The sequence below is a fragment of the Chrysemys picta genome, chromosome 21 (assembly GCF_011386835.1).
Source record: "Chrysemys picta bellii isolate R12L10 chromosome 21, ASM1138683v2, whole genome shotgun sequence".
NCBI classification, from domain to species: domain Eukaryota; kingdom Metazoa; phylum Chordata; order Testudines; family Emydidae; genus Chrysemys; species Chrysemys picta.
The window spans coordinates 10,983,121-11,005,868 of NC_088811.1; the positions used below are offsets into that span (position 1 = coordinate 10,983,121).

The following is a 22,748-nucleotide window of genomic DNA, read 5'->3' on the forward strand; positions in this document are numbered from 1 at the left end:
AAGTCAGGGAGGAATCCTAAACTACAGATCAAACTGACCAATTGTGGGTGCGTTCCTCCAACTAAAGGAGACTGCAGACTCCCATAGTGCTTTCCTCTGCTCCAGCTTGCCCAGCTCCAGCTTTAAACAGCTGTTCTTCAACCCTGAGCTGATTTAATCCAAGTAGTGGGCCATCTTGGTGGAGTGGAGGAGTATTTGTCATTTTGGGGAAGATTCACACACTTTTTAGTGATGATTTCACTCTTTCACATAGACAAAAAAAAAAACCTGGAGAATGTATTGTAAGCTGACTCTACATGATACTAAATTTCATTAGTTATCTTTAATCATTGTAACAACTTCTTCCTTGAGAGGCAAGTTTCTTGAGTGTTATAAGGATTTACAAGAGGGGCACAATAAATCAGTGAATAAGTACAGGCCTGCGTTAGTCTCTTGATGATACTTTGCACTGCTATAGCATCTTCCAGGTGTCCCTCACATGGTGCTCATGCACTAATAAAGCCTCACAGCCCCTCTGAGTTCAGTAAGTTTAGCTATCTCCATTTGACAGATGACTAAACTTGAGGTAAAGGAAGTTTAAGTGAGTGAGTTGTCCAAGGTCATAAAGCAAGTAAGAACTGGCAATAGCATCAAGGAGTCTTCACATCCAGTTGCCTGATCTAAGTGCCAGGCACTGCTTCTTTACTATTTAGAAATAGTATAGAATAAGTTTTAAAAATCTCAGTGTCTTCCTTTAAGCATGAGCTGTTAGTTACTGAACAGGACTGGCCCACGTAATGTTGGAGTCAAAAAGATTAAATCACAGCTAGAGAAATACTGAAGACGTTGTTTAGCATGTTCTGGGACAGAATCATACAATTTATTTCTTTAATTATCAACTGTCCCTAAAAACACAATATAGAGTTTTATCCAAATTTTCTTAAGGCAACCCTAGTATGAAAACAGTTAAAGTAAACATCAGGAGAAATGGATTAATGTTTTTGTGCAACAGATTCAAAAGATTATTCCTACAATACATAAACCAATATTCTATAAAAGTTATCTCCTCAACCAGCACAAGTTTTCTAGAGAGTTACAAAACAGTACACATTTGAGATTTACTTATGTAAACAAGATAGGTGTAGGTATTAGCTAGCTTCCTTTAACAAGTTTTTAGGAACATTTTTTTCCAAGACATAAGACTTATTGATCTCAAGTTACATTTTAAGTGTCACCCTGAATGCCTACCCAATCTAAATTAGGCAACATCATTTCCACAGATTTGTAGTAGAAGTAAGGGGCTTTGAAATCTGCAACGGTAAAGGCTTCAAATAAGTCCTTTTTGTAAAAGAACACTGAAATTAATTGAGTTGTTCCTGATTATTCCAGGGCAGTGAGCAGTTCTTCATAGAGGAAAGACATGTACAGTTGTGATGAATGAGAGTAACTGTGAGGTATTCTAAAAGTTGTCTGAAATGAAATAATTTACATTAGTTAGCACAGGAATTTCTGAGATTTTTTAACTTCTCTTTATAAGAATGACTTTTTAAAAAGCCTTTGGGCCAAATTCAACCCTGAGACCAATGGAGTTACACCAGTGAATAACTTGTATCCTTTTTGTTGATTTCTCTAAAAAGCTTAAGGAATAAGAAGTCCATAATTCAACAACACATTAATTTCTTAAATAGTTTCAACTTAGAGTGAACAGTTGAATGTGACAATGTGACAGTAGATGGGCTGTAAGAATTACTGGAGTCCCACATTACTGTTCTCTGCTAGGAAAAGCTAATTCATTTCCCTTTGCACAAGGCACCACTTTTCAACAAAGTAGATCAGAATGTTGCTGGAATATAAAGGTGAAGGTCACTTCATACTAAGTGGACCCCAGTTCTGAAAGTGCCACTAGTTTTAAAAATTACAGGATCAGAAAATGCGTATTACACAATGGTATTAGATTTCAGCCCTTCTGCTCTCTATGCCAGCACACACAGGTTTCCTGAGGAAATGTTGCTAAACTGCAGATGTCAGCAGGAATTAAGAAATTGAGAGTATTTGTGAATAAAATCAGATCTTGCCTATAAATACCTCAATTAGTAAAGAGACACGAGTTAGAAGGCAAGTTTATGATGCAGTTTAATAGCTGCCTGATTTTCTAGACTGTAAAATTAGCTGCCATGATGCAAAAGGTCATTTGATCCCATTGCTGAAAAAGGCACCCTATATTTTCATCCTTAAGTTTCTGATTATTTCCCCCCTTTTTTTAGGAGCAGGAAATCTACCCTATTCAGGTCTGCAGTCTGAGTCACTTTCTTCTTTGAAATTGGAGCTTTATGCATTACAAAGGCAAGTCCAGTTTCCATAGTAACTCTTCCAGCTGATGCCAGTGCAAGCACTGCACTCAAAGTGGCACCAAACCCTTCATGTCCTTGCCTGCTAACTGTTTTGTGTTAATAAGGAAGAGGATTTGAAAAATTCTGTGTAAAAACTCTTGAAAGCACTGAAAAGTACTGACACGGAGTGAACTTCATAAGGACACCAAAGCCCTGCAGTTTCCATTCAAGAGCCCCCTGATGTTTGTATATATTGATAGTTAAAGACTTTGCTATGAATCTCTCTCATTTTGAAATTCTCCTCACTGTGACTGTTACAAGGATCAATACATTTCTAATTTCTTCACCCCCTTCCTACTGAAGAGTGGCCTCGTGAGAATTTTCCAGGCAGGGATGTTGCTGTGGGAACAATGACGGAATATTCAGTACTTTGCATAGAGGACACAGACAACTACAACAGGAGACTAGCTTATAACATATTCCAGTTTTAGTCTGTTCAGAATCAGTCCAGGAGAAGCCATACTGGCAAGTCAGATTGCCACAAAGAACACTAAGACATATTTAGGGTGAGGAAAGGGTGGGAAGACAAGTGAAAAGAAATTGAATTAGTAGAAAAGGATTTACTCTGCATGTATGGTCATTCATACTTATTTTACCCACCACACCTTGTATTAAAACTGAACATTTAAGAAATCTGAATCACGCTTCATCAGTGCTATTGATTTATTATTTTCACTTAATTAAGCTTCCACAACAAAAATAGATTGGTCATTTTTACTTATAATTATAATCAGCTTTTCCTCTTACATGCTATAACACCATGCTGTCCTGTTTAGGTTTCCAGGACTTCAGTAGAACACTTAAATAAACATTTTATTTAAATTTTAAAGGAATGTAATAGAACATATTCTTTTTAGGTTTCACTTAAACACAATCTAAATGTTGGCCTAACTGCTTGACAGTGCCCTTTAATTAATTTAGATACCCATATCTTTAAACTGTCAGGTAGATCAGTATTTCAGGGAAATGTGTAAAGCTAATTCTATGCAGGGCCGGCTCTAAGCACCAGCAAACCAAGCACATGCTTGGGGCGGCACAATTTCAGGGGCGGCATTCCGGCCACCTTTTTTTTTTGTTTTGCTTTGGCAGTTGCACTTTTGGAGGTTTTTTGTTTTGTTTTGTTTTGTTTTTTTGCTTGGGACGGCAAAAAACCTAGAGCCAGCCCTGATTCTATGAAGGAGAAAAGGTTTAATTTCTCATTTAAAGAAACTTTAAAAGTACCTGCTGAAGTCACAGTGCTCACTGACAGCATCAGAGACAGATCCTAAAGTTTGGGCTAGTTTTGGCCTGTGTAAGAAAGCAACTGTGAGAGAGACTTCTTGTTATCATTGTAGCAATGTTTGTCCGTGTTTTTAAATTGATAAATGAAAGGAGTAGCAATACTTATTTCTGACATTATGACTAGAAGAAGTCTGAAGGTGCAGAAAACATGCTTCCACCATTTTTAATCCAATTCACTAATTTCAAAATTAGGCTAATATTTTCCTAGTTTTTGATTATTCTGTTCCATTTTATATGCCTAGCAATCCATCCTCTAACTGAAAAATGCAGAGAGCCTGCAATTAATTATAAAAGATAATAGTGAAACAAAATTATTCAACTAAGTATACCAGTTGTAACTATAACAACATTTTTATTATGGCACTGCTGAGACTAGGAGTTTGTTAAAATACTTAGGTCCTGCTCTGAGCAGGGGGTTGGACTAGATGACCTCCTGAGGTCCCTTCCAACCCTGATATTCTATGATTCTATGATTCATTTAAGAGCTATTAGAAACCAAAGGGTCCTATTAAAATTAAGTAGAAATTAGTCTTGCTTTAGAAAACTTAAAATCAGAAGTGGAATGAAGGCTTGAATACATACATACTGTGTAGTCAAGGCAATTAATACAACAGTACAGACTCCTTCAATAAAGGATCCTATACTCCTGAATACACAGACCACCTTGAGCTCCTACGGAATTGGCTCCACAAGAGTATGCACCAAAGCCAGCCCTGGAAAGATAGGAGAGTGATCAAGATAACACTTCTTTAAACTCCTTCCCAATGAGAAACTTCAAGAAGATAAGCTTCCCTCTTTGAGAAATCGTTATCTTGTCCACTGTGTTGCAGAACCAGTCTATACAACCTTTGCCTTCTAAAAAGCATAGCTAGAGAGAGGCAAATTATTTTGTCACTACACTTGACACACAGAACTACCTACCTAAAATATGTTGAAAAGTTAAAAAGCCACTAAGTTAATCAGCCACATATTGTTCACCCTCATTTTCTCTTCCTAAGCTATCTTCATAACACCAGTGCATCTCTCTCAGACAATTGGTGTGTTCCTGCTGGATCCAAAACAGCCAGATATCTGATGTAATCCAAGTATGTGTGAAGGGTCGAAGGACAGAAGTGGTAATAAACATAGCTGTTGTATCACAGATAAGTCAGATACATTAACTCTTTTTGACAATGGGTGTAGATTTTCTCAGCCTGCTTCTCAGTCCTGGCATCTCAGTGCTGTTTCATGACCCTTGAATTACATAATTGAGTATACTGCCTGTAAGAGAATCAGGGGAGTATCACAGGCCTGATTCTTCTCTCAATTTTCTTTACACTGATATCTCCACTGACTTCAGTGCAGGGGCGTGCACAGGGGGCAGCAAGCAGGGGCACCCCCAATAATCAGCGAGGGATACAGTACTCCCCTGCCCTGGGACTGCAGCGGGGAGAGAGGACTCCCCCTACCCCAGGGCTATGGCAGGGAAAGAGCTCCAGCCCTGGAGCTGGGGGAGTCCTCTCTCCCCAGGGTCTGGGTGGGGAGAGGGGGCAGTAAGCTTCTCCCAGTGCTGGGGGGAGGGGGCGGGCAGTGAGCTCCTCCTGGGGCCAGGTGAGGAGAGAGGAGAGCGAGCTTCTGTACCACCACCCCCAAAAAAAGGGTCAAATTTAAATTCCTTCGCACGCTCCTGCTTCAGTGGAGTCACTCTTGATTTACACCAGTGTGACAGGAGAATCAAGCCCTGTTTCTTTGCTGTCCCACGGATCTCACTGTAAAAACCCGGACACCTGCAGAACTCATCAATGGTGAAGAAAGTAAACATACTACCACCAACTTGTTAAAAAGTGGCTGGCTGCAGTACTGGGACAAGCTCGATCTGAAAAGCAACCCCAAGAAATCAGTTAAACATTCACTGAATGAATATCCTTTTTTAATTTTGATTTTACTAGACAAAGCTAATATTGCGTTTCCAAATGTCTGTATTTGCAAATTTCAGATGTATACATTAGTCTCTTGTTAGAGAACATTATTCTAAAATAGCATTAAGGTTTTGATACAAACCAAAGAATGGCAGGAATGTTAGATTTAAGCCTGCGAAGCATTAGAGTAGCAACTCCAGGCTCAACCTGGAATGGTATTAATCGCAGCAACTTTTAAATATACAATGAAAGCTGCTTCAGGTAGCCACCCAATGGACCAGTAAAATCAATTGTCAATAGAGGTTATTTTAACTGCAAGTTCAACAATACCATATTGAAAACCTTGGGGATAATTGAATGGCTTAATACAAGGAGTTATCTATCAGACAGGAGGACCTTAGTAGAAATTTCCCTGTACCAAATTATATCCATCGTCTCATCCTTCTATATTTATTCAATAGAAAGATCTCTGTCACACCAACACAGAGAAACTTCAGTAGAGGTTTCCTAACAGAAGATGTGCTTGAAAGAAATAGCAGGATGTTCTTCCTCCTGTTACATATACCATTTATACCTGACTTATCTCAGTTGTCACCCTCCCATCGTAGAGATACTTATCAGGCACTTTTGGTGACATTGGACTGCTGCTGATTTCCAAAATACAGGCTGCAGGACCTCCCTGCCATCACTACTTTACTTTAAATGAGCAGGCTGCTGATATAGAAACAGGAGTTGAAAATGGTACCACCTAGTTAAAACTTCAACAGGCCTTTCCTGCCACGTCCTTTATTGGAGTTTTCAGTCCTTCAGGTTTGTGCTGTCAGATCTTCAGGGGAGTGAAAACAGCTGCCAGTCTCCTTGTCAAAAGGGAACAGAAACTATGGGACAGGCTATGATTTCGCTCTTCTCAAGAACATCTCAGAATACTCAAATCAGCTCTTTAGGTAAGAAACCTGCTTCATTTCTCCCTCTCAAAATTCATCATGCATGCATTAAATTAACCTCTACAAGTTTTACTAATTAAGCCTCTTTGTACCTCTGTAGGATGTAGAGCTGAAGGAGCGGAATAGTGATTCCAAAAACAAACACTATAACCTGACTGAGAAGAAAATGACATGAGTCACATTATTATTCATTACTTACTACACAGTAAAATATTCCACCAATACACAACTCTGTTACGTGGTTACCTGAGGCATTCAACTCTTGGTCCCATATTTAAAGCTGGCAAAGGACTTGTAACCACATTTCAAAGGTACTGAGCACCCAACAATTCCCAAGCAGTTTGGGAATAACTTAGAAAGTCCAAAATTAAAAGATCTGAGGGGACCATTTTCATAGGAAGGGACATGGTACTATTAGACGATGCCTCTAGATGAACTGAATTTGTATTTTACATGATGTTGCAGCAGCAAACCTTAATCTGGAGACAAAGGCCTTAACTGCACTGAGAATTTTAAGGAGTTCTCCCATTGCCATGTAGCACCAACACAGCTCCACTTTTGCAAGCAATGGTGCAAGCAGAAGGGCATATTGCTGCATGAATTTTTACCACTGTATCATCCAGATCCTCTCAATGTAGACAAGGCCTTTGTCTCCTGAGGATGTGATGTTATAATAGAAAATTTGATTCCATCATCTGTTTGTCTAAGCATGGTCTAACCCTACCAGATACTCTCCTATGAGCATATTCCCTTCAAAGCTTTTCAGTATTTTAGTCCCAACCTGATTTGGACCATTTTTATATTTTGTAGGCCTCTCTTCACAAGCTTCTATTCCTTTCCCACTAGAGAGTCAATATCTATTTGATGTTTATGCCAAATTTGCTACTGTATCTGGAAACAGGTATTTTATATTATATATGTTGAGAGCACCATTCTACCCTGTGATACATGGTATGCACTACTGTATATCTTGTAAAAATCAACATTTGCCTTTAAATATTAGTAGCTCTTTTAAGTGGCAATGGAGGCTAAGCGTTTCAGTGAATTAAACATTGAAGTTTCACCTCTGGAGAACTGGATTAGAATCTTAATTTGGTTCACAAGTAAAAGTAGTTTAATGGTCTCATCCTAGTCTTTAGAAATCTATCTGGATCTGAACACATTAACAAAAGTATATTGCTATAGGTCTCTGCTCAGAAGACAAGGATGTTGTGAGTCGGGATTGAGGAGCATTGTGTGGCTATAGTCAGTGCCATTAGTTTTATTAGTTCAGAAGCACTAAATTCACCTTTCAAAAATAATAATAATTAAAAGCTAATAAACAATATCTCAATTTACCCTGTACACAACTCTTCACCCTTTTGATAAAGAATTCAGGCTTTAATTATTTTTGCTCCTTTACTGGACTTAAGAGATTCTAAACTACTGCTCTGTTTTCTGCCGTGGATACACACACCCCTATTAAATAGCCCTAAAACAAAACTGTGCTTACAATCTAAACTGTGATGGTGTTTGGGCACTCATTAGCTCAGGTGGTAGGCCATGTGAGTCAGGCAGTAATGAATCATAGCTGGGCTGATCAGATGTTCAAGAAGCTGGGAGAAGTGCCATTTAAGAGAGGTTTTAATTCCAGTAATACATGGCTGGTAAGAGTGACAGAATTCTATGCCCTGTAGTTCATTTCTGCTGTCAATTGCCCTTGGATTTCAAAAGCCCAGCATTCACTTGAATGGAGCTTACTTCCCTTAGGTCACCATAAGCACAGAGTCTCTTTATTGTAATGAGAATTGTCAGGATTAGTGCAGAATAGCTAATTTTTAATTGGGGGTAATATAATGCCCCAGTCTCCCCCACCCACTTAATATTTTAGTAAAGGTTAAAAAAATTAAAAACCCACCTTAAAAGAACAAAATAGAAATCTTAACTTGTACTGACATCCTAACCATATCTGTGGTTGCACCATTACTCTTGGGGGGTGTGGGTGGGGGGGCAAAGAGAGGAGACACAGCGTAGATAAAAAAGTTTATGGGATAGAAAGGAGTTATTTCAATACAGAAACTAGAGCTTTCCTCCAGCTGTTTAACTACAGTGGTATCTATGGAAGCAAGGATGGGTTAAACCTAAATAAAGCCCAGATGGGCCAATATTTTGCTCCCCAAGTTGGCCTTCCATACAGTGCCTTCCTCACTCTCTTGCAATGGACTCCATTTCTCAACCAGTTCACCATCTCTTACATACTCACTTGATGTCTGATTTTTCAAATGTGCTGAGCACCCACAACTACAATGGGAGTCTTGGGGAGCTTTAGGTGTTCAGCACATCTGATGTGGCTTCTCAGTGATTTGCTAGCCTCAGATTAAAAAAAGCCTAGCTCCTGGATCCTGCCTTACTTCAGCTCATGACACTTGTCTGGCTGTGGCTGTCACTTACATACTATGGATGCCTTGGACCAAATTCATTCCTAATATGATCCTGTAAAGTAAGTTACAGTGGAGATGAATTTAGCTCGGCATGTGCCCATGCCTGCAACAGGAGCTTGTCGCCAGGTGGCCCCTATAAGGATTCCAGCTCTGAGGGAGTTATTGGGAAAAATACAGGCGACCACAATCAGCATTAGCAGTTTTGCAATGGGTGGGCACCTTATACCTCCCCCATGCTCTTGGCGCCTTATTTACCTCCCCAGGGCTAGTGGGGTGAGTCATAGTTAGAGCTTCATGTGTGTTGCTCCAGCTGGGAGGGGGAGGCAAAAGGGTGCCACTCCTAAATCTGGCTCCCCCCTTCCTCCACTGTGCTCTGCCCCCTAAGCTCCCAAATTGCACGGCTATGATGCCCCCCATCCCCTTTGATCTCCCTGAGAGCCCAACGCTGCTGCTCCTGCAGCCGCCGCTCACCCCAGCCAGGCAGTGTCTGCCCCCAGGCATGGAGAGTTATCTGCATAGCTTGCAAAGCACACCATGCACCACTGGGAGCCCTTCACCACCATCTAGTTGGCCACAACAAGCGAGACCAGCAGGCCATGGCCAGTGACTGGGCCAGGAAGCACAGCAGAGAAACCACTGGGGCAGGCTCACCAGCAGCTGTCCCTGGTCACGCTAGTGTGTGCAAGCAACTCACACGCTCCCGGACAGGAGATGCAAACCACTGCAAGGAAGAGACTTGCACTTTCACGGGGATGGCACTGACACTAGCATGGTCAAGTGATTGCCCTGCTATACACTACCCCTGGGAAATACACGGGGACAACCAAGAACTCAGACTCTCACTATCAGAGCCCACTTTTGAAAAAGTTGGCCAAGGGCCACCTAGCAAGTTGGAGGCACACTCAGGAACCCTAGCTTCTTCATGCTGTACCCAAACCACTACACCACACTCAAAGATCGAGCAGCTCCAGTAGAGGAAGTTCCTGTAACAGACTCAGTCTATGTGGGTCAGATTCTGCTCATGGTTATAAACTTGTAAATAGGGAACAGTTCCTTTTAAACCAATGGAGTTACTCTAGATTTATACCACTGTGGCTAAGAGCAGATTCTTTGTCTTTCATATTTAGTTTTTATGTTCGTTTGTTGTGTGCATGGGATTTCCATTAACATTTTGAGGGAAAACAGGCTCCTCAGTTGGGCAAAATCCTGAAATCTTTATTCAGACAAAACGTTAACAAAATCATTGGAAGTATTGCACAAGTAAGGGTAGAGTAAAAGCTGAATAAGAACTTCAAGATGTATCCTTTAATTTGGAACCACTAGCAGTGTTGCAGGAAAAAACCTGAAGAATCTTGAATTATGTATTTAAGTTTTAGTGGCAAACTAGGCTTAATGTTATAGCTTCTTTTCCTCATTTTGAAAGGATATTTACTCAATTTGTTTGTCCTGTTTTACTTTCTGATATTGCTGTTAAATAGTAAGTCTAGATACTTTGAACTATTCATGAGGCTCCAGGAACAGTGATTTTTTTTTCTCTCTGTTTTCTTTTAATTTAAAAAGGGAAGTTGCTTAAATTATAGAAGATGAGAGGCAGGGAGCTGAATGGTAATATAAAGAATTTTGATAGATCAGTCTGAATGGAACAGTAGCAAAGAGAACAAGTAACTGGTGATAACTTCACCTTCAGAGCTAAGAGGAGCTCTTCTGTTTCCTGTGGTCAAATCGCAAAGCTGCCAGCAAAGGAATTTTGTGTGCGCTCAGTCTCAGTAGGAAGAGCTGATAAAGGTGACTAGAAAAGATTTTGTTCCTCATGATACAACTAATAGACATCATTGTCACTACGTTCAGGTAAATTGGATTGTTCATTAGATGCTATATTTTTGTGTCCAAATGTAGTAATGTTTGAGCTGCCTTCTGTATTAAACGTGGTGATTTTGTATTTTCATACTTACTACAGTAATGGAGGCCCATGTATCTAATGCCTCCCAAATATTTTAAAATAACAATCTCTCTCTCTTCCTTCACAGTGTGTAAGAGAATAATAGCTTATAGTTTGTCTGTTTGTATGTGTGCTGTGTTGTGTATCTTTCTGTGTGAATAACTTTTTTGGGGAAAGCTAACCTAAAGAAATGAATTTTGCATTTAGTTCTGGATGTGTTTGTTCTAATCTCTTGCAGAAGGATTCATAGTCAAGGTCCAATTCCTACAAAAGTTCTGTTTCCGAGACTCATGAACTTCTTCCTGTTGATCTATAGTTTAATTGTTTCACCTGAATATAGCTGTCGTAGGAAGTCACAGTCACAGAGGGAGACATGATTTCTCAGTACTTAGATCAGTCCTATGGAGGATTTTGAAAATCAGGACACAATCTGAAGCAGTTTCTGTATTCATTGGGAAGACAGTGGGAAAGTGAACACTGGAGTGATGCGTTCATGGCAGCTTGCGCAGCTAAGCAGACTGGCATTTTATACCGATAGGAGCTTTTTTCAGGATGTGTGGTTCCACTCCTAACTATGAGTTGCAATAATCTAGTTCATAGATCACTAATGAATGGATCACCCTGGACAGAACTATGTGCGATAGGTGTAAAACCAGCGTAATGGAGTGAAGCACCTGTCCCTATGTTTCTTTAGAGTACTCCATTAGAGTAGTAGTTTTGATAGAAAAGAATTACAGCTTAAAATACTATACACTGGTAATTGTGGACTGAAGCCAGTATTTAATGAATGTGTTTAAAACACCCAGTGCTTCTGTTTTTTTCTTGATTAAACTAATATTTACTAGCAAGTCTGCCAAAAAATAAGCACTGGGACCTTTAAACCTTAATTATACCATACATCACTGTTTTTTTTTTTTTTTTAACCTTAGCCACCCACAGAATGTATTATCTTCACAGTGATTATGATGCAAGCTAATGCTGGGAGGGAAATGAGGAGGTTAGTGGGTCTCCCTCTGTCATTAACTGTTAGCTGGTAGAGTGGTGGTACAATAATTTAGACTTGCTGATGTCTTTAGACAGGAACATAGGAGTTTACAGGTTTGGGATAACTTGCAGTGTTGCCAACTTTCACAATTCTGTTGTGAGTGTTGTGATTTTTATTTATTTGTTTGTTTATTTTAATTAAAGCCCCAGCTACTGGAATCAAGAGCTTGCATGAAAATCTTAGCTTTTGGGGTTTTTTTTAAAGTATGTTTTCTAGCCCTCGGGGTTGTGGAGAAAAGTGTATTGAAAACATTAATTGACTGCACCCTAATGGCTCAGAAAGCCAAATGCAAATAAAAGGACCAACATTCCAAAAGGATAAATCTCATCATTTTTGAGGGGCCTGATTCATGTTTTTTGAATGCTGGGATGGCAGTGCTGCTATTATTCACCATATACACTTCACACTTTAGTACTCTTTACTAAAGCTCTGAGCTGTCCCTTAGTACAGTCACATTGCTATCTATTACACACAAATCTCATGTTGTCTCCCCCTGCTCTCTTCCTTCTACATCCTTTGAAGCCCTGAGTAGCCCCAACTGTATGTTTCCCATACTTAAGGCCCACACAAGAGTCCTCATTCTTCTTGTGGCAGATAGCCACCTTTACCCCCATCCAGTCTCTCTGGTCGCACTTTCTCTGTTACATCTTCTGGAGGTAGCAGAATTACATCTGGTGTTAACCTCCTAATTTCAAAGGTGGAGCATCATGTAAGAGATTCTAGAGCAAACATTGATGTTAGCATGACGGGTTGTTCACTTTTAATCAAACCATCTTCTGCTTTATTCAGTAACTCTATAGGAGCAGAAAACAACTTTTTTGTCCTCTCCCCTTACTGTAGTTTGTGGCTGTGACTCTGAAGTTCTTCATTTGGACCTGTGGCTTCAGGGAAATCCTATGGAGAATTCAGATAACAAGACACAGGTCGTTCTGCTGGCCTGTGGTTCTTTCAATCCAATCACCAACATGCATCTGAGGCTGTTTGAACTGGCTAAAGACTACTTGCATGAAACAGGTAGGAGTAATAGCTTAGCTAACTCAAAATGTATAGCTCTGAGATGTGTGTGGTTGTGTGTTTAGGTGAGTACATATGTGTGAGTATCTGCGATAGCTTTGCTATGACAGTGTCTATATTCGGATTCCAATTAACAAGATGTATAGATGGGTATGAATGTATGCATGATAATAATTACCGGTAAGACAAAGAAGAATTTCTAGAGTTGCAGGGAATATAGCATAGTAATAGATCATATCTGTGGCAGTGGCCTCTGTCAGAGTGTATTCTTGTCCCCTCTTGTGGACCAGCACCAGTTTGTTGTAAGCAACCCCAACTCCTAGGTCCATGTATTTCTAAGCCTCCCTGGGTCTGGGTAGTGACTGGTCACTGTTCCTACCCCTGGGTATTTCATACAAGCACCCAGAGGTAGACTCTGGGTCTGACACCCTTCTTGGTCAGTAGGATCCCACATTCTGGAACCACTGCCTCAGCCTTCCTGAGCCCTCAGTTGCTTAGATATATTCCCCCCCAAGTCCAACTGGCTGTTGTAGCCCTGGTTTCTAATTAAAACCTTAAGGGTCAATCAGGAGATAGTCAAGGAACACAGACTTAGCAAAGCAATTTCTTAATCACAGACACTTAACTCTCTAGCCTTTTCAAGAGTAACAGATCTTTGAGAAACAACAACATCCTGACTGCACCCCCCAACCCAAAGTCAAATCTCATCCCTCCTGTGAGTCCTGGGTTTGATCAGCATCCTTAAACTATGCATCTTTTGCTGCCTTCTTTTGACTGGTCATTTTGCATGTGCCAATGGCCTGGCCCATTGCGGAGAAAAGCAACCCTCTTTTAAAACAATCTCTGTCTCCCTGTTGTCTATGTGCTTCAGCTGGGTAAGTTTTGGGACTACAGCTTCTCCCTTGTCATTCAGAGTCAAAGACCCTAATGATAGAAAAACCATTATTCTACTAAAAAAAGAAGAACAGGAGGACTTGTGGCACCTTAGAGACTAACAAATTTATTAGAGCATAAGCTTTCGTGGACTATAGCCCACTTCTTCGGATGCATATAGCTATATGCATCCGAAGAAGTGGGCTATAGTCCACGAAAGCTTATGCTCTAATAAATTTGTTAGTCTCTAAGGTGCCACAAGTCCTCCTGTTCTTCTTTTTGCGGATACAGACTAACACGGCTGCTACTCTGAAACCTTTCATTATTCTACTAGGGAAGAGTCATTTAATGTTGATAGCCCTTGATTGCTCTGTCATTGCTTCTCAGACATAGTTATTCCACTAGATGTCAAGCCCCTGCTACAAAATGGATGCTCCAATCCACAAAGAAGGCTGCAATACAACATGAAGGTCACACTTCAAAACAAAGGTTATAATACAAAAGAGAGACCCAGAAACAAAATGGGGTCCACAAAACAAAAAGGAGTTCACAGTTTGACACAGACATATTGTCAATCTGTCACAGCCTCTTCTTCCCAAACCCTGAGACTATCACACCAGCATTTTGTAGTCTATGTCACCCACACTTGGCAACATGATTCAAATTCTCTTTCATAGTTGTGCTCCATACATCGGCCTGAGACTAGTGCACAGCACTTTTCCAGTTCCAGTGGATTGGCTAACGGGGCTCTGTGGGAAAATGGCATTCATCTTCTTTTAAAGACCATAATGACCATGCATATGAAGTACTTTATGTACAATACAGTGAAGTTGACATCTGCTCAGTCACTCTTTGTTTTTGTGTGGGTGTGTTTGTCACGCAGGAAAATACAATGTAATCAAAGGAATCATTTCCCCAGTGGGTGATGCATATAAGAAGAAAAGTTTGATCAGCGCCAATCATCGAGTAACCATGGCAAAGCTTGCTACAGAAAGCTCAGACTGGGTGCAAGTTGATGACTGGGAAAGCAGCCAGAATGAGTGGCTGGAGACACTCAAAGTTCTAAGGTATTGCATAGCCATACACTGAAAAGACACCTATTCCTTTAGTAGGATCAGGACAGGAATGGTTTAAATGGCTAAGGGTCAGTTCTGCAACTCTTAATCACATGAACAGTCCCATGGAAGTCAAAGGGACTATTCATACGAGCAAGAGTTTTTCACATAAATAAGGATTGCAGGATTAGGCCCCCATGCATATATGCTGAGACTATGAACACTTTAACATTTCCAAGGGCATATCATTTACATACTTATTTTTGATGACTTTTTAGCATTGAAGAAAGTGAGGGATTCATAATGGTGACTAGAGCCGAGAGTAGAGTGGGCCCATGCTGCCCAAGCTTCCCTCACTAAGCTCTGCTAATGCACAATGCTGCTCTTCCATACTTTTAAAAGTAGTGTGAGAACCTTAAAGGAATGCCTATTTTTCAATCTTCCTTCACCCCCATGATGCTCCTGTGTCTGCCCTTCCTCTCCATATGGTTTGTGTCACTCTAACTCCATCCAATTTCTTCCTTTGAAAAAATAAACTTACTTAATTGCTGATGCGTCTAGCTCCAGCACGTTGGTAGTCACAGGACTCAGATCTCACAGCCCATGGTTGAGGAAGTTCTCAAGAGACCTCTATGAAAAACTCAGGGTGCTACTGCAGGAGGAAGTGATGAAATATGATTCAGTAGGTAGTTCTCTTCTCTATGTTATCGCACAACTTTAATACTCTTTAAAAAATTATTTATTTTGTAGATACCATCATCAGAAACTTGCATCTTCTAATCCTGCTAACAGTCTGCAGAATGCTGTACCTCTAATAAAGCCAGGCCGAAAGAGAAAACAGGAAGCAAATAGATACATTCCTGTTAAAAAGAATCAACTGAGTCCAGAAACAAAAGGTTTAGTATGTTTGCGAAAGAAATCCTCATAGCAACACACACTTATTTCCAGGCCATGGTGATCTGCCATTGGGAAGCATTTTTCTGGTATTAGATCTCGGTTCTGACCTCCCTACTGAACAATGTAAAGAAAATAAAACATCTAGATTTTATGGCGTGAATCAGTAGTCTCCTTCATAACAGTAAACTATCAGGGTGAAGTAATCGGGTTTTACAATAATCCTTAGGATAACAGAAATCTGAACTGGAAAAAAAAACATTTAGTTTACTGAGATTTATCACACTACAGCTGAAGTTAAGGAATTGTGAGTCATAGGCTCTTTTTATTCAATGAGGAAAGGAAGGACAATAAGTCAGAAGTCCCTTGTATATCCAGAAATGGGGGTAGGGGTGTAATTTAAAACCCCATGAAAGTGGAGTAGCATGACTTACAAATTCCAGCTAACATCCAGATTGATTATTACTTCTTACAAAGATGTAATTTTATTATTCATCTCTATTTAATCTGAGCACCTGCATGAACTAAGATCTAACAAGCTTGCCAGTTTCTTAGTATCTTGGGCCCACCCACCCCTTTTGGTTTCAGCCAATAAGCCCCTTCCAACTTTCCACAATGGATTTTTTTTCCCCGATGTGGTTTTTTGATCCCTTAAAAATAATTTGTCATCTTAGTCTTCCCTGGCCAGAGCCTACTAACACCAGCCACCCATGAAGGGCAGATAACTATCATGCCAAACAAACTTCTGTTGGTGAAAGAGACAAGCTTTTGAGGTCCACAGACCTCTTCAGCTCTGTATTTGGTTTCTCTTTCTCTAAGGGGAATCCCTTTGGAATGTCATCTAAGGTTTTAATAAAATTAGGATATCCTTCTGTATTTAACCCTTTTGTAGCTCCCCCCCTTGAGCTCTCTCATCTTCAGTGGTGGATTGCTTCGTCACAAGGCCAGTGTTAGGATCATTCCTTAGAATATATTTTCTAGTGCTTTTTGCTCCCTTTGGAGACTATTCTATGGATAGCCTAATAAAACTTATTATCAGGATGTTTTTTGTAATACACTGTCCGAATGTTCCTTTTTTTAATTTCATCCCATTACCTCAGTATACCCAGGATATGGAGAGGTAGCGTAACATCCTTGCTGAGTCAGCAAATAGCAGTGGCTAAAACTGAATCTTCTTCCATTCCCTTTTTTTAGGTGTCCCACAGCTGAAGCTGCTCTGTGGAGCTGACATGCTGGAGTCCTTTGGAATCCCCAACTTGTGGAAGCTGGAAGACATCACTGAAATTGTGGCAAACCATGGCCTTGTCTGCATAACCAGAGCTGGAAACAATGCACAGAAATTTATCTATGAATCTGACACGCTTTGGCAACACAAGAATAACATTCACCTGGTAGAAGAGTGGATCACCAATGACATCTCTTCCACCAAGATCCGGAGAGCACTGAGGAGAGGACAGAGCGTCCGTTACCTGGTCCCTGATGCAGTCCGGGCTTACATTGAAAAATACAACCTGTATAGTCCAGAAAGTGAAGACAGGAATGCTGAGGTTATTCTGGCCCCTTTACAGAAATATGCTAGGGGGTGTAAGCAGGAACAGACACTGTAATCTAGCCTGTTGTTATGCTGTGAAAACCTTATGCTTTAACGTGGGAAGATGTTTAATCTGTTCCAGTAAATCAGGTCTGATTCTATAGCCCTTGTATGTATGTAAGTACCATTGAATTCAATGGGAGTTTTGTGCGTATGGGGATTGAGCTTTTACAGCACAGGCCTTGTCTTTAAAAAAAACCAAAACAAAAGTATGTTTTACCTCAGGTTAACTAACACGCACGAGCTATCCTGAGGTAAAGACACAGTGAGGACACGGCATTTAGTTTTACCATAAAATAAACTAGGAAAGGTCAGCTCTGTTGACCTCACCAAGGGTATGTCTACACTGCCCACATTACAGTGCAGCCATGGCAGCGCTGTGACGTGGCCAGTGTAGTCACACTTTATCACTGGGGGAGAGCTCTCCTGGCGATATTAAAAAAATAAAAAAAAACCACCCTGAATGAGCGGTGGTAGTTTTATCACCCAAAGCGCATCTCCCGGCGATAAAGTGCTGTCTATACTGGCGCTTTTCAGCGCTAAAACTTTTGTTGCTCAGGAGGGTGTTTTTTCACACCCCTGAACAACTAAAGTTTTAGCACTGAAAGTGGCAGTGTAGACACAGCCCAAGTCTACCTCACAGTACAGCTAATGTGTCTACACAGCTGACATTAAAGTGCTGCTGCGGCAGCGCTTTAATGTGGTTGTGTAGTTGTGGCTGCAGCGCTGGGAGAGAGCTTTCCCAGCGCTGTAATAAAACCACCTCCGCAACGGGAATAGCTCCCAGCACTGTAGCACTGTCTACACTGCCACTTTACAATGCTGAAACTTGCATTGCTCAGGGGTGTGTTTTTTCACACCCCCGAGCAAAGAAAGTTTCAGCGCTGTAAGTGGCAGTGTAGACAAGGCCTAAAGTAACTTGTCTTCACAGTGTTTTTACCTCAAGGGTAGCTGACACTCATTCATTATCCTGAAATCTAAGAATAGACATTTTTTAGCAGTGAAGACAAGGCCTTAGGAACTGGATTCCTCCACTGTCCTTTACCTTGTCATTTACAGCTGTGCAAATTGAGAGTAAAGTGGGTGCAAAATGCTGCCGCTCAGCTGTGCTGCTGTTTTACACTCTCTTTGCACATGAACAGCAACAAAAGATGATAGACTGTGGAGAAGCAGGTCCTACAATTATGCATCAAGTGCTACAGTTTGATACCTAAAACTTAGCATAATAAAAATGAAACAAAATGGGTTTTATAAACGATGATGTTACAGATATCCTTGACTAAAACTTTAGTCGTTCAGGGGTGTGCCGCTGTAAGTTCTCTAGTGTAGCTGCTCTAAGCTGATGGGAGAGAGTTCTTCCATCGGGCTTAATTACTCTAGCCCCCACGAGCAGCTGTAGCTTTCCCATTGACATAGCATTATCCACACCGGTGCTTAAGTCGGCGTAAGTTATGTCACTCAAGGGGTAGCTAATTCAGACCCCCGAGTGACATAATTTATGTCAGCTTAAGCTGTAGTGTACCTGTAGGCCAGGCACTAGTGCATTAGAACCAGAAAGTGAAATTGACTAGAAACAGAAAGCAAAATTGACCTGTTTAGTTTCGCTGTTCAAACTGTAAACTGATAAACAACACAAATTTTTTGAACACTTCATTGTGTTATAACAAAAGACAAGGTCATTTCAAGGCAAAGTTACACTTTCTTCCACTGTCGTGTTTTAACTGAAAGCCTGGGAATGTCTGCTCATGAAAAAGGAAAAAAAAAAACAATTGTTACAGTTCTTCTCCTATCACTGATGCATAGTAACTAGCATACTCCAAAATCTGGAGTACATAATAGTCTGATTCATTTTAAATGAATGGTTTAATGGCTAAACGTTAAGAAGAGTGTCATTGTGATTCTTACTCATTTGGGCCCTTTCTTTGGAATTTGATTTCTGAGCCAGAATTTCTGTAACTGGAAGGGAGGAAGAGTAAGGAGAGACTAGGGCTCCAATGTAATCTACACATGTCATTTTTCTTTCCTAGAAGTCTGGTTCTGAAGTGAGCATAGCAAATTGGGTGTGTAAGTTAGAACAACACTATAAATGTCATGCTGGTGAATTCTGCACTCCTCTCTCTCCATTTTGTGTGTGAATTAAGTGCCTTATCAAAAGTTCCAGGGCTTGAGGAGCTATTATTCAGATAGTATGAGAAAACTGTTGAACTGCATCCTCCACAACAGAAGTCTGTCATACTGACCAGATCAGATATGCTATCAGAACATGAGATTCTCAGTGCTCTGGACAAGGTGAGCAATGCATGGCATCTCCACAGGTACACAAAAATGCTGGAATTAATTTATGCTTTAGAGCCTCTGTGTGCTGCTGCTAGTTCCAGTTTGCAACCATTGGTTTCTTCAGAGCATCTATACTGTATTTATAAAAAAATCTTTGTGATAAGGTGAGCACATTACCTTAAAGTGCACTTCTAACTTTGAAAAGTGACTGAAATTGGCACTAAGAGGTTCCATGTTTATTTCTTCTCAGTGATTTCCAGATCAAATGTGATCTGTTTATAATTAAAAATGTTTTTTCTCACTGGCAGCTATGCAAACTCACCTTGGACTTTGACAGTCAAGCTAGGTTCTTTCTAGCTCACGCATCATCATAGGTAATAAAGATACTGTAGGCCAAATCAGTGACATCTGGGCAGTCCCACTGCCTTAACTGGGCTAACAGATTGGAACTTTAGTAAACAATTCTACTGATAATGCCCAGGAAAGAACAGAATTCACCTCTCTCTCCTTTAGCTATGTTGGTTCTGCAGGGCTGACAGGAATAAAAAGCAATAAAGATTTATTTTAGTCATTAAAGTCATCTGATGTGACCCTAAATACACAAGCAGAACAGATCTTTTCTGTGAGAGAGTGCTGTTTATATAGTTACTTTTCAGAGTAAAATTGCACTTTAAGTCTGAGATTTACTTTGTAAATCATGATGCTGGTGTGTTTTGTTATACTTGATTTATATAATTCAAGAGAAGCATTGTGCACTAAACAGAATGTTCTGTAGTGGCCTGGTCTACACATGTTATATTTTGCTGGTCTTTCATGCAGTTATGTGTAATAGGTGTTTCAATAAAAAATTTGGTGATAAGCAAGTGTGTTAATTTGTTTAGCGTTTATAAAATTAATCCAAGTCTGATAGCCTAAATCTTAGAAGCTTTTCCACAGGGACAATCCTTAACCCAGCACAGAGTATCACCAATAGCAATGGGATTCTGCATGGGTGAAACAGTCTGCCTATACAGAGCAGCTTGCTGGACTGAAGTCATAGTTCTATTGTGAATACTGATCATTCCTTTCTATTGTACCACTAGAACCCACAAACCAACACAGCATCAATTTCTACTTTGATTATCCAATCTTGGTCCTAATAAAATCAATGGCAAAACTCCTGTTGACTTCAATGAGACCAGGATGTGGCATTTTTATAATTAATTTCCTAGCTATGAGGACTTTTTGGAATAGCTACCTTCCCCACAATAACAGAGATGTAGCTAATGAGTATGGGTCAGTGGGTTGCGTTCTTGCCTCTGGGCAAAATGATCCCACATTAAAACATGATATTAGACAAAATGTGACACTGTTGTGTTGAACTGTTAAAGATGTCATCTTTCCGAGGAGTTGCCAAATTGAGAGCTATTTTGCTATTCCTGTACAGGCAGGGCAATAACTACTCCTCCAGTATAAGTCACTTTTATACATAATTCTGTGTCCACAGGGAGTTATACAAGTATAACAATTTTAATAAAAATATCACACCCCACCCTAAAAAGTTATCAGTAAAATTTTCAAATGCTGACCAGCCCTAAACGACCCCAGAAATATTGAAAATCTAGTATTCACACAAATAATCCAGTTCACTGAATAAATTCAAATAACAAATACATTTACAGGAATTATAATCTGTTCACAGATGTGCTGCAAGTGGGATAAAAAGGCTAAATTTGTCAGATAAATTATTCATTGTGCTCAGCTGCACTGTATTATGAGAATATTATGTTTATACTACACATTTCATCCATCCAGAAGAAGCTTAAAATATTTTACAAACAATATGTCTGCTTGGAATCACTTTATCTAATACTGAGATGCTACCATCTCCATGGTGGAATGTAACAGCTGCCTAGCTGTGCACAGCAACACTACACAACAGTACAGAACTTTGAAACTACAGAGGAATTTATGGGGCAGAATTAAATTACTCATATTGGAATTTGGCCAGCACTCTGGGCTATGCTTACAAAATGAGCTCAATTGTAAAGGATACTTTTTTATGTCTCATCTTAAAGCTGGCAATTCAAGCAGTATAGCCTCTATACGTAGGCTTATAGTTTGGTACTGATTTAAAGGGAAGAGCTCCACCTACTGAACTATTAGCATAACTTTCTACACTATGTAAGTTTTCTCTGGAAGTTTCCTATCTGTCTATGTTCTTATGCAGCACCCATCACCATAACATTTCAGGCCCAGATCCTTGAAGGTATTTAGGCTCCTAACTTCCATTGATTTCCATGGAGGCTAGGAGACAAAATACCTGCGAGGATCTGGGCCTTATGCCCTTCCAAGCAGTGACCCAGCTGAACCCTCCTTACTGTGGGAGAGATGCCTGGAAGGATTATGCCAAAATAACCCTTTCATCTGTGTAACATTTATCTTTCTAAGAAGCAAGAACAGAGCCCTTTTTGGTTCCTACATTAACCACTAAATAAATTATATGCAGATTTTAACTCTTTGACTGGGGGAAATGCTATTTTATAAACTACAAAATGTTTGTCTGGGTCATTCCCTGTTACACTATATGCTAGAGAACAATACCATTTTCAGAAGAGGAAGAATAGCTTGGCATCCCAGTATTCTACTTCCATGGTCACATGGGTCAAGTAGGCACAATTGTTAGCTCCAGAAATGTGGTCAGAGTTTTGAAACCAGGTTTGTGAAATCCTGGCTCTTAATCCAGCCTGACCTGAACCCACTGATTCAGCAGCAGCTAAATAAATATAGTAGTTGGGACTGTTTCCTCATTCAACATTCTGACTAATATAAATGTCAATGTCACCATTATTTTTTGCTACAACAGCAGCACAGTCTGGGTTAAAGTTTAAAAGCCACATCATTTTTCTTCTTTCAGATATTTATAGGTTCCTCTGTGTCGCTCATCACTATAGCATCTGAATACCTCACACCTGTGACTAAATTAATCCTCAGAACACATCTCTGAGATAGGGAAAATATTGTTATCCCCATTTTACAGATGAGGAAACTGAGGCAGAACAGTTAAAATGATCTGACTTTCCCATATACACATCTTTGGCGAACTCTGGAGCTCCTAGCCTCATGCTTAATCCACTAGTGATTACTAGACTAGAGTTTCTCAACCAAT

General features: G+C 40.1%; 1 protein-coding gene across 5 annotated transcripts in view; it reads left to right on the forward strand.

Annotated features, from left to right (window-relative positions):
* Positions 1-20,459, forward strand: part of NMNAT1 (nicotinamide nucleotide adenylyltransferase 1) — a 22,353-nt gene extending 1,894 nt beyond the window's left edge. The window contains exons 1-6 of one of the 5 annotated variants that reach the window (XM_065575339.1): positions 6,351-6,492; positions 6,593-6,803; positions 12,737-12,910; positions 14,667-14,850; positions 15,589-15,734; positions 16,927-20,459. In XM_065575339.1, the coding sequence (XP_065431411.1) occupies positions 12,793-12,910; positions 14,667-14,850; positions 15,589-15,734; positions 16,927-17,339 (861 nt within the window). In that variant the 5' untranslated portion in view covers positions 6,351-6,492; positions 6,593-6,803; positions 12,737-12,792 and the 3' untranslated portion in view covers positions 17,340-20,459. Of the gene's footprint in view, positions 1-2,243; positions 2,323-6,350; positions 6,493-6,592; positions 6,804-10,472; positions 10,761-12,736; positions 12,911-14,666; positions 14,851-15,588; positions 15,735-16,926 lie in introns of those variants that run through there. The other 4 variants (XM_065575337.1, XM_065575340.1, XM_065575341.1 and 1 more) reach the window with 4 other exon arrangements.
* The last annotated feature ends 2,289 nt before the right edge of the window (positions 20,460-22,748 follow it).